Source organism: Borostomias antarcticus (assembly GCF_949987555.1).
Source record: "Borostomias antarcticus genome assembly, chromosome: 14".
Lineage (NCBI taxonomy): Eukaryota > Metazoa > Chordata > Actinopteri > Stomiiformes > Stomiidae > Borostomias > Borostomias antarcticus.
The window spans coordinates 19,289,496-19,299,776 of NC_140247.1; the positions used below are offsets into that span (position 1 = coordinate 19,289,496).

Genomic DNA, 10,281 nt, shown 5'->3' on the forward strand with positions numbered 1-10,281 from the left:
TTCTCCTGGACCCGTCCTTTCTCTAACCCGGGCGACGTGCTCTGTCTCTCTATAAGGCTGTTTCTCTCTCTAATATCACGATATGTTGGGGGAGGTAGGCTACTGCTGCAAAGCTCCCCTAACCACGTCACACACTGGCCAATAGCGGCCCTTTGAGTCCAAATAATTGAACTACACACAACGCTTTAAACAGCAACTACACCGTCATTCCAATACATGAACATGGATATAAACAATGTGCCGATTATTTAAAAAAGGAATGCAGATAAACAAAATGCTTATTATTGATCCAGTTTAGCCATATGTAATTTGAAACCTAAACACCAAGAGGATACTCAGAATAAAGCATTATAGCAGCACAATAATGTGGTGTTAGTGTTCACTCAGCGACTTGACTCAAGACAAAGTGGCGCTGTCCATAGTGCGCGGTGCTGAAAAAGTTAAGTCAGCTGATAAAGAAATACTCTAATACTGTTCATTTATTGCGTTTTTCAAGAAACCCAAACTACAGCCTATTCAATTCTATTGATACTCACCTCCAGTGGAGAATCTGGTTCGTCTAAGATGCTCTTTTCACTCTGAATCCGCTGCATGGTCCCTGTCAAGCTGGGGTCCATTATCAGGACGTTCTGACTACCGGGTCTGGAGAACTTACAGTCACTCTTTCTGGAGTCAGTCGTCCTGCACACCTCGTAATTGTACACGTGCTGTAGAGTTCCTGTTCCCAGAGTGTCTGCGTAACGCGGTGGATAATACGGAATAACCGGGAGATTGGAATGATAGAGGATGCGAGACTGTCTCCATCTGTATATTTTCACTGATAAAATCACCACTAAACACGTGATGAACAGGAATGAAACTACAGCCAAAGCCAAGACTAAGTAAAAAGTCAGATTGTCATTGTACTCCTTGTCGTGCGTAAAGTCAGTGAACTCCGAGAGCACTTCAGGGAAGCTGTCGGCCACCGCCACGTTAACATTGACTGTAGCTGAACGAGAGGGCTGCCCGTTGTCCTCCACTACAACAGTGAGCCTTTGTTTCACAGCATCTTTATCAGTCACTTGGCGTATAGTTCTTATTTCTCCATTCTGTAAGCCCACTTCAAACAGAGCCCTGTCTGTGGCTTTCTGTAGTTTATAGGAGAGCCAGGCATTCTGTCCAGAGTCCACATCAACAGCCACCACTTTAGTGACCAGATAGCCCACATCTGCTGAACGAGGCACCATTTCAGCCACCTGAGAGCCGCCAGTCTGGACTGGGTACAGAACCTGAGGCGCGTTGTCGTTCTGGTCCTGGATCAGTATTTTCACAGTCACATTGCTACTGAGAGGAGGGGAGCCTCCATCCTGCGCTTTTACGCGGAACTGGAAATCCTTGATCTGCTCGTAGTCAAAAGAGCGCACTGCATGGACGACTCCACTATCAGCACTAACGGACACATATGAGGAGACGGGCACTCCGTTAACCGAGGAGTCCTCCAGTATGTAAGAAACACGGGCATTCTGGTTCCAGTCAGCGTCTCTGGCTTTCACTGTGAATATAGAGAGGCCTGGTGTGTTGTTTTCTATAATGTAGGCCTCATATGAGCTCCTCTCAAAGACAGGCGCGTTGTCATTCACATCTGATATCTGTAAGGTGAGAGTGACGCTGCTGGAGAGAGAGGGCACGCCCTCATCAGAACACGTCACACTGATGTTGTACTCAGACGCTCTCTCTCGGTCCAGTTCACTGTCTGTTACAAGGCTGTAGAATCCATTAGATGTAGATTGAATTGTGAATGGGATGTTTTCACTTAAAACACAACCGACCACTCCGTTATTATCAGAGTCGGGATCGTGGACACTCATCACAGCTATAACTGTCTGAGAGACGGAATCTTCAGGAACGGATCGTGACGTTGACATTAAATCAATCGTTGGACTGTTGTCGTTAACGTCAATTATATCGACTATTAACTTACAAGAATCTGACAGACCACCTTGATCTTTAGCTTCTATGTCAATCTGATAATGTTTAGATTTTTCATAATCAACTTCGCCTTTCAATCGAACCTCACCATTATTCTCATCTATTTCAAAACGATCCAGTATCCCAACAGTGCTACTCGATATGGAATAAGTAACTAAACCATACGATCCATAATCTGTGTCTGAAGCACTTACAGTGGTCAATAATGTTCCCTTAGCCGAATTTTCGACCAAACTGGCCTTATATATCGCTTGCGTAAAACCTGGAGCATTGTCGTTGGCATCAAGCACAGTGACCTGTATCTGCACCGTTCCAGACATCTGCGGCTCGCCCCCGTCCGAGGCGGTTAACAACAGAGATATCTGATCCTGCTTCTCACGATCTAGAGGCTTCTGTAAAATCATCTCTACCTTTTTACTTCCATCTGCCTGACTATGTAATTTCAAAACAAAATTATCTGTTGGATGAAGCGAGTAGCTTTGGAGACCATTTATTCCAATATCTAAATCAAACGCCCTTTCCAGTACAAATTTGGCACCCGTCATAGCTGACTCACTTATTTCGAATTTCATTTTATCTTTCTGAAAGAAGGGAGCATTGTCGTTTATATCAGTAATCTCAATTGTGACACGATAAAATTCGATTGGATTCTCTAGAATGATCTGAAAATGTAGAGCGCAAGGCGTCGTCTGTTCGCAGAGCGCTTCTCTGTCTATTCTCTCTTTGATGAGGAGGACTCCCCTTTCTTTATTCAGCTCGATGTATTCTGCATTGTTACCAAGATGTAATCTAGCTTTCCCTGTTTTCAGTCTTTTTATATCCAAACCCAAATCCTGCGCTATGTTACCGACTAAAGAGCCTTTCGCCATTTCCTCGGGAATGGAGTAACTGACCTGCGCGAGCACTGAACCGAGAGAGAGGACCGAGATGAACAACAGAAGGCCTACTCGTCGTGTCATTGTTCTCTTCGACATCATATTGGAGAGATAAATCAACAAGAGCGCGATAATCCGTATGTTATTCTGATATATTCCGTTTAGTCCTCAGAGCCAAATATCCATGAAAAATGAATCATCAACCCACACCGTCGGAACAAAAGAACCACAGCTGTGTATCTCCATTCTCTGTCTTCCCTCTAACCCGGACTGCGCGTTATGACTGCTGCCGTTTCTGTATCTAATATGTGGAGAAGATGGAGGAGGTACTGCAGCACCAGTGCTACCCTGCAACACACTGGCCAACAGCGGCCCTTTGAGTCCAATGCGCTGAACTGCGCAAAAAGATGCAATAATGAGCTACTGCAAACAAGCCACTCAAATACCCCATGCACGAAAATGAGGAATAAGCCAAGTAAACACTAAAAACACTTAGATAAAAAGCACTATAAATGTGGTTCAGCACCATAGAAACAATATGCATGTCACCAGCACTTGTGTTGTTCAATAGAATCACAAATAAATGTGGTCGGAGCCGTAGAGAGAGGACACTGTAACGGTCTTTTGTTTCATAATAACTCATCAACTAATCAAGTAGGCTGCCAAGAACTTTATTACTCAAAGATGACTAAATCATGGGGGCGTTGGGATAACATCTCATAGCATCTCTAATAATAATATTACTACTACTACTACTACTTCACTACTACTACTACTACTAATAATAATAATAATAATAATAACGATAATGATAATAATAATAATAATAATAATAATTATTGTTATTGTTATTATTGTTACTATTAATAATAGCGTTACTATATAATTACACTTATTATCATTATTATTGCTAAATTGTTATTATTATTAGTAATAATATTTTCTATTATATTTATACAACACTTCATTGTGAGACAATCTCAAAGTGCTGTTAAAAAATCTCTCTCACTAGCGCTGTCCAGAGTGAGTGGTGCTGAAACATTTTCAAGAATGACTGTGTTGAAATAATTAGTCTCAATATTGTGATTTTTTTACGTTTCAGAGAAACCATAATCATAAATCATTATTGCATTGAATCTCACCTCTAGTGGAGAGTCAGGTTCATCCAGGAGGTTCTTTTCACTCTGCATCCGCTGCATGGTCCCTGTCAAGCTGGGGTCCATTATCAGGACGTTCTGACTACCGGGTCTGGAGAACTTACAGTCACTCTTTCTGGAGTCAGTCGTCCTGCACACCTCGTAATTGTACACGTGCTGTAGAGTTCCTGTTCCCAGAGTGTCTGCGTAACGCGGTGGATAATACGGAATAACCGGGAGATTGGAATGATAGAGGATGCGAGACTGTCTCCATCTGTATATTTTCACTGATATAATCACCACTAAACACGTGATGAACAGGAATGAAACTACAGCCAAAGCCAAGACTAAGTAAAAAGTCAGGTTTTCGTTGTACTCCTTGTCGTGCGTAAAGTCAGTGAACTCCGAGAGCACTTCAGGGAAGCTGTCGGCCACCGCCACGTTAACATTGACTGTAGCTGAACGAGAGGGCTGCCCGTTGTCCTCCACTACAACAGTGAGCCTTTGTTTCACAGCATCTTTATCAGTCACTTGGCGTATAGTTCTTATTTCTCCATTCTGTAAGCCCACTTCAAACAGAGCCCTGTCTGTGGCTTTCTGTAGTTTATAGGAGAGCCAGGCATTCTGTCCAGAGTCCACATCAACAGCCACCACCTTAGTGACCAGATAGCCCACATCTGCTGAACGAGGCACCATTTCAGCCACCTGAGAGCCGCCAGTCTGGACTGGGTACAGAACCTGAGGCACGTTGTCGTTCTGGTCCTGGATCAGTATTTTCACAGTCACATTGCTACTGAGAGGAGGGGAGCCTCCATCCTGCGCTTTTACGCGGAACTGGAAATCCTTGATCTGCTCGTAGTCAAAAGAGCGCACTGCATGGACGACTCCACTATCAGCACTAACGGACACATATGAGGAGACGGGCACTCCGTTAACCGAGGAGTCCTCCAGTATGTAAGAAACACGGGCATTCTGGTTCCAGTCAGCGTCTCTGGCTTTCACTGTGAATATAGAGAGGCCTGGTGTGTTGTTTTCCATAATGTAGGCCTCATATGAGCTCCTCTCAAAGACAGGCGCGTTGTCATTCACATCTGATATCTGTAAGGTGAGAGTGACGCTGTTGGAGAGAGAGGGCACGCCCTCATCAGAACACGTCACACTGATGTTGTACTCAGAGTCTCTTTCTCGGTCCAGTTCACTGTCTGTTACAAGGCTGTAGAATCCATTAGATGTAGATTTAATAGTGAAAGGGATGTTTTCATTTATCTCGCATTTAACCTGACCGTTACTATCAGAGTCTGGATCATTTACGCTGATCATAGCTATCACAGTACCCGGCAGCGAGTTCTCAGCGTTAGAGCCAGACTTCGACATCACATTTATAATGGGGCAGTTGTCATTCACATCAATAACGTCGATAATTACTTTGCTGGAGTCCGATAACCCTCCCTCATCCATAGCTTCGATAAACATTTGATAGTGTTTGGCTTTTTCATAATCAATTTGCCCGATCAGTCTAAGCTCACCCGTGTCACTGTCCATCTCAAACACGTCAGCCTGCATTTCAGTACCACCAGACAAAGAATAGCTAACGAGGCCATTCGTCCCTTTATCCGCATCAGATGCACTGACGGTGGCCAGCAGGGCTCCTTTGGGTGAGTTTTCAACCACTGTTGCTTTGTAAATCTCCTGCGTAAAAACGGGCGCATTGTCATTTGCATCTAACACTGTTACATGTATCTGCATTGTCCCAGAGAGTCGTGGTGCGCCTCCGTCTACGGCTGTAAGCAAGAGCGATATGGTCTCCTGTTTTTCTCGGTCTAAAGGCTTCTGCAAAACCATCTCCACCTTTTTACTTCCGTCTGGTTGACTCTTTAATTTCAACTGAAAATTATCTGTGGGTTCAAGGGAGTAGCTCTGTAGACCGTTAACACCAACGTCTGCATCCACTGCCCTCTCGAGCATAAACGTAGCCCCCGATCCAGCAGATTCACTGATTTCAAACCTTTTTTCATTCTTTTTAAAAACGGGAGCGTTATCGTTTATATCTGTGACCTCCACAGTTACTCGAAATAATTCCATTGGGTTTTCCAGTATAATCTGAAAATGTAGAGCGCAAGGCGTCGTCTGTCCGCACAGCGCTTCACGGTCTATCCTTTCTTTGATTAGGAGAACGCCTCTCTCTTTAATGAGCTCGATGTATTCTCCGCTGTCTCCAGTAAAAATACGAGCTTTTCCAGATTTCAATCTTTTTATATCTAAACCCAGATCCTGCGCTATGTTACCGACTAAAGAGCCTTTCGCCATTTCCTCGGGAATGGAGTAACTGACCTGCCCGAGCACTGAACCGAGAGAGAGGACCGATATGAACAACAGTAGGCCTACTTGCCGTGTCATTGTTCTCCTCGATATATTCCCATCCGCCATAAAACAACGAAGCGTTAGAATCCTTAATCGGTCAGCTATCCGGTTTGAGAACCTTGTGACAAATACATTTACATCCGCTGTCGGCAATTCCGGAACAAAAGAATGATAGCTCGTTGAATCCGTCTCCACTGCTCCCTGTTACCCGGACTGTGCTCTCTGCGTGCTGCTCTTTCTCTCTCTTCAGTATTATCGAGATGATGGGGGAGTTACTGCTGCAGACCTGCTCACTCTTCAACCTTCTGGCCAACAGCGGCCCTCTGAGTTTCTAGTCCTGAATTACAACATTCTCCAATTACGCAACAATGGCTACGTAATGCAATCTAGACGAATAATTATGACAAAAGAACCGTTTGATTTCAGGTTGTGATGTCATAATAGTCCAATATGTTTTCAAATACAACAGGATTATGTTCAACTTGTTACTGCTGCTACCACCACCACCTCTACTACTACTACTACTACTACTACTACTACTACTACTACTACTACTACTACTACTACTACTACTACTACTACTACTACTACTATTACTATTACTATTACTACTACTACTATTACTACTACTACTACTACTACTACTACTACTACTACTACTACTACTACTACTACTACTACTACTGTACTACAACTACTACTACTACTACTACTACTACTACTACTACTACCACTACCACTACCACTACTACTACTACTACTACCACTACTACTACTACTACTACTAATAATAATAATAATAACAACAATCTCACTACTTGTGAAGCATGAATTGCACAAGGCGCCTCATAACAATAGTTCACAACCATGAACAAAATCATAGATATGTTACAATAAGGATAACAGAGAGAAACAACATACAAATACTATATGATAAGGGATACAGAATGGATAGTAACAGCACTGCACAACATAAAATCAAATCAAACATGAAGCATGAAGAAAGAAACCTAACAACTATTATTTACATTACACCTATGATGATTGCAATGTGATCTTCTCCAAACCACTTAAAGTAATGGTTGTAATATTATATTGATTATTAGTGAAATAGCAATCATACTGGTATATTAATACCCCCTTAAATTGATAAAGAAATAATGAGGATATGATATGAGAGCACAACACAAAACCGGAGAGAGGGACCTAAAGACGGAGAGAGAAAGAGAGAGAGAAAGAGAGAGAGAAAGAGAGAGAGAGAGAGAGAAAGAGAGAGAGAGAGAAAGAGAGAGAGAGAGAAAGAAAGAGAGAGAGAGAGAGAGGGCCAGAGAAAGACAATTGCAACGTTGCTAACACAATCCAAAGTGTCGCTGTCCGGAGACATAGTGCTGAAACCTATGTTTTGGGAGAATGGTGGTGTTTTGACAGTGTACATTATGAAAGATCGTGTTATACTAACTCAAAGTCAATAATATAGAATTACCCTCTTCTCCTAATGGTAAATTTAGAAAACTAACCTCTAGTGGAGAGTCAGGTTCATCCAGGAGGTTCTTTTCACTCTGAATCCGCTGCATGGTCCCTTTCAAGCTGGGGTCCATTATCAGGACGTTCTGACTACCGGGTCTGGAGAACTTACAGTCACTCTTTCTGGAGTCAGTCGTCCTGCACACCTCGTAATTGTACACGTGCTGTAGAGTTCCTGTTCCCAGAGTGTCTGCGTAACGCGGTGGATAATACGGAATAACCGGGAGATTGGAATGATAGAGGATGCGAGACTGTCTCCATCTGTATATTTTCACTGATATAATCACCACTAAACACGTGATGAACAGGAATGAAACTACAGCCAGAGCCAAGACTAAGTAAAAAGTCAGGTTGTCGTTGTACTCCTTGTCGTGCGTAAAGTCAGTGAACTCTGAGAGCACTTCAGGGAAGCTGTCGGCCACCGCCACGTTAACATTGACTGTAGCTGAACGAGAGGGCTGCCCGTTGTCCTCCACTACAACAGTGAGCCTTTGTTTCACAGCATCTTTATCAGTCACTTGGCGTATAGTTCTTATTTCTCCATTCTGTAAGCCCACTTCAAACAGAGCCCTGTCTGTGGCTTTCTGTAGTTTATAGGAGAGCCAGGCATTCTGTCCAGAGTCCACATCAACAGCCACCACTTTAGTGACCAGATAGCCCACATCTGCTGAACGAGGCACCATTTCAGCCACCTGAGAGCTGCCAGTCTGGACTGGGTACAGAACCTGAGGCGCGTTGTCGTTCTGGTCCTGGATCAGTATTTTCACAGTCACATTGCTACTGAGAGGAGGGGAGCCTCCATCCTGCGCTTTTACGCGGAACTGGAAATCCTTGATCTGCTCGTAGTCAAAAGAGCGCACTGCATGGACGACTCCACTATCAGCACTAACGGACACATATGAGGAGACGGGCACTCCGTTAACTGAGGAGTCCTCCAGTATGTAAGAAACACGGGCATTCTGGTTCCAGTCAGCGTCTCTGGCTTTCACTGTGAATATAGAGAGGCCTGGTGTGTTGTTTTCTATAATGTAGGCCTCATATGAGCTCCTCTCAAAGACAGGCGCGTTGTCATTCACATCTGATATCTGTAAGGTGAGAGTGACGCTGCTGGAGAGAGAGGGCACGCCCTCATCAGAACACGTCACACTGATGTTGTACTCAGAGTCTCTCTCTCGGTCCAGTTCACTGTCTGTTACTAAAGTAAAGAAATTATTTGAGGTTGATTTAATTATTAATGGAATATTATCGTTTATGGAACACTGGACTTTGCCATTTTCACCCGAATCTATGTCCTGAACGTTTATCATTGTTACTACGGTTTCAAGTTTTGAATCCTCTGAAATCACATTTGTTTTTGACATAATGTTGATATTTGGCTTGTTATCATTCACGTCGAGAACGTCAACCGTTATTTTACATGAATCGGTGAGTCCCCCGTCATCACTGGCCTGAACGTGTATCTGATAGTGACGGGCTTTCTCATAATCAATATTAGCTTTTATTATTAAATCACCATTGAACTCATTCATTTCAAACATGTCTCTCACATCAGCAGCTGTGTTTGAGATTGAATACGTTATCTTCGAATTTGTCCCTTTGTCGGCGTCCGTAGCACTAACCCTGGTCACCACTGTACCTTTTGGGGCATTCTCAGTGATGGTGGCTTTGTAAACCGGCTGCGTGAAGACAGGAGCGTTGTCATTAACGTCGAGCACAGTAATGTGAATCTGCGCTCTGCCAGACAGTTGAGGCGGTCCTCCATCTACTGCTGTTAATGTTAAAGATATTTGCTCCTGTTTCTCTCGGTCGAGCGGCTTCTGTAAGATCATCTCGACTATTTTCCCACCATCTGGCTGATCTTTTAATTTTAACACAAAATGATCTGTCTGCGTCAGGGAATAGCTCTGGAGACCATTAACACCAACATCGGGATCCACAGCCCTCTCTAACAAGAATTTAGCTCCGCTAACAGCGGACTCACTTATTTTAAATTTCATTTCGTTTTTCTCAAAGCTGGGAGCATGATCATTGATATCCGTTATTTCCACCGTCACGCTGTAAAATTCCATGGGATTCTCCAGTATAATCTGAAAATGTAAAGCGCAAGGCGTCGTCTGTCCGCAGAGCGCTTCTCTGTCTATTCTCTCTTTGATGAGGAGGACTCCCCTTTCTTTATTCAGCTCGATGTATTCTGCGCTGTCTCCAGTATAAATACGAGCTTTTCCTGATTTCAATCGTTTTATATCTAAACCCAGATCCTGCGCTATGTTACCGACTAAAGAGCCTTTCGCCATTTCCTCGGGAATGGAGTAACTGACCTGCCCGAGCACTGAACCGAGAGAGAGGACCGAGATGAACAACAGTACTTGCCGTGTCATTGTTCTCTCCGACATTTTCTCTACTATGAAAATCCAACA

The 10,281-nt window shown here is 43.5% G+C and overlaps 3 protein-coding genes across 3 annotated transcripts; all 3 read right to left on the reverse strand.

Moving 5' to 3' along the window:
* Positions 1-512: 512 nt before the first annotated feature.
* On the reverse strand, positions 513-2,942 carry LOC311317480 (protocadherin beta-16-like; the record flags this gene model as incomplete). The annotated part of the gene is made up of 1 exon (XM_084448561.1): positions 513-2,942. The coding sequence occupies one exon, from the start codon at positions 2,940-2,942 to the stop codon at positions 513-515; it is 2,430 nt and encodes an 809-aa protein (XP_084304687.1).
* A 992-nt stretch (positions 2,943-3,934) lies between these two features.
* LOC311317481 (protocadherin beta-16-like) lies at positions 3,935-6,376 on the reverse strand (the record flags this gene model as incomplete). The annotated part of the gene is made up of 1 exon (XM_084448562.1): positions 3,935-6,376. One exon carries the CDS (start codon positions 6,374-6,376, stop codon positions 3,935-3,937), a length of 2,442 nt encoding a protein of 813 aa, XP_084304688.1.
* A 1,418-nt stretch (positions 6,377-7,794) lies between these two features.
* LOC311317482 (protocadherin beta-16-like) lies at positions 7,795-10,257 on the reverse strand (the record flags this gene model as incomplete). Its single annotated transcript, XM_084448563.1, has 1 exon — positions 7,795-10,257. One exon carries the CDS (start codon positions 10,255-10,257, stop codon positions 7,795-7,797), a length of 2,463 nt encoding a protein of 820 aa, XP_084304689.1.
* Between the last annotated feature and the right edge of the window lie 24 nt (positions 10,258-10,281).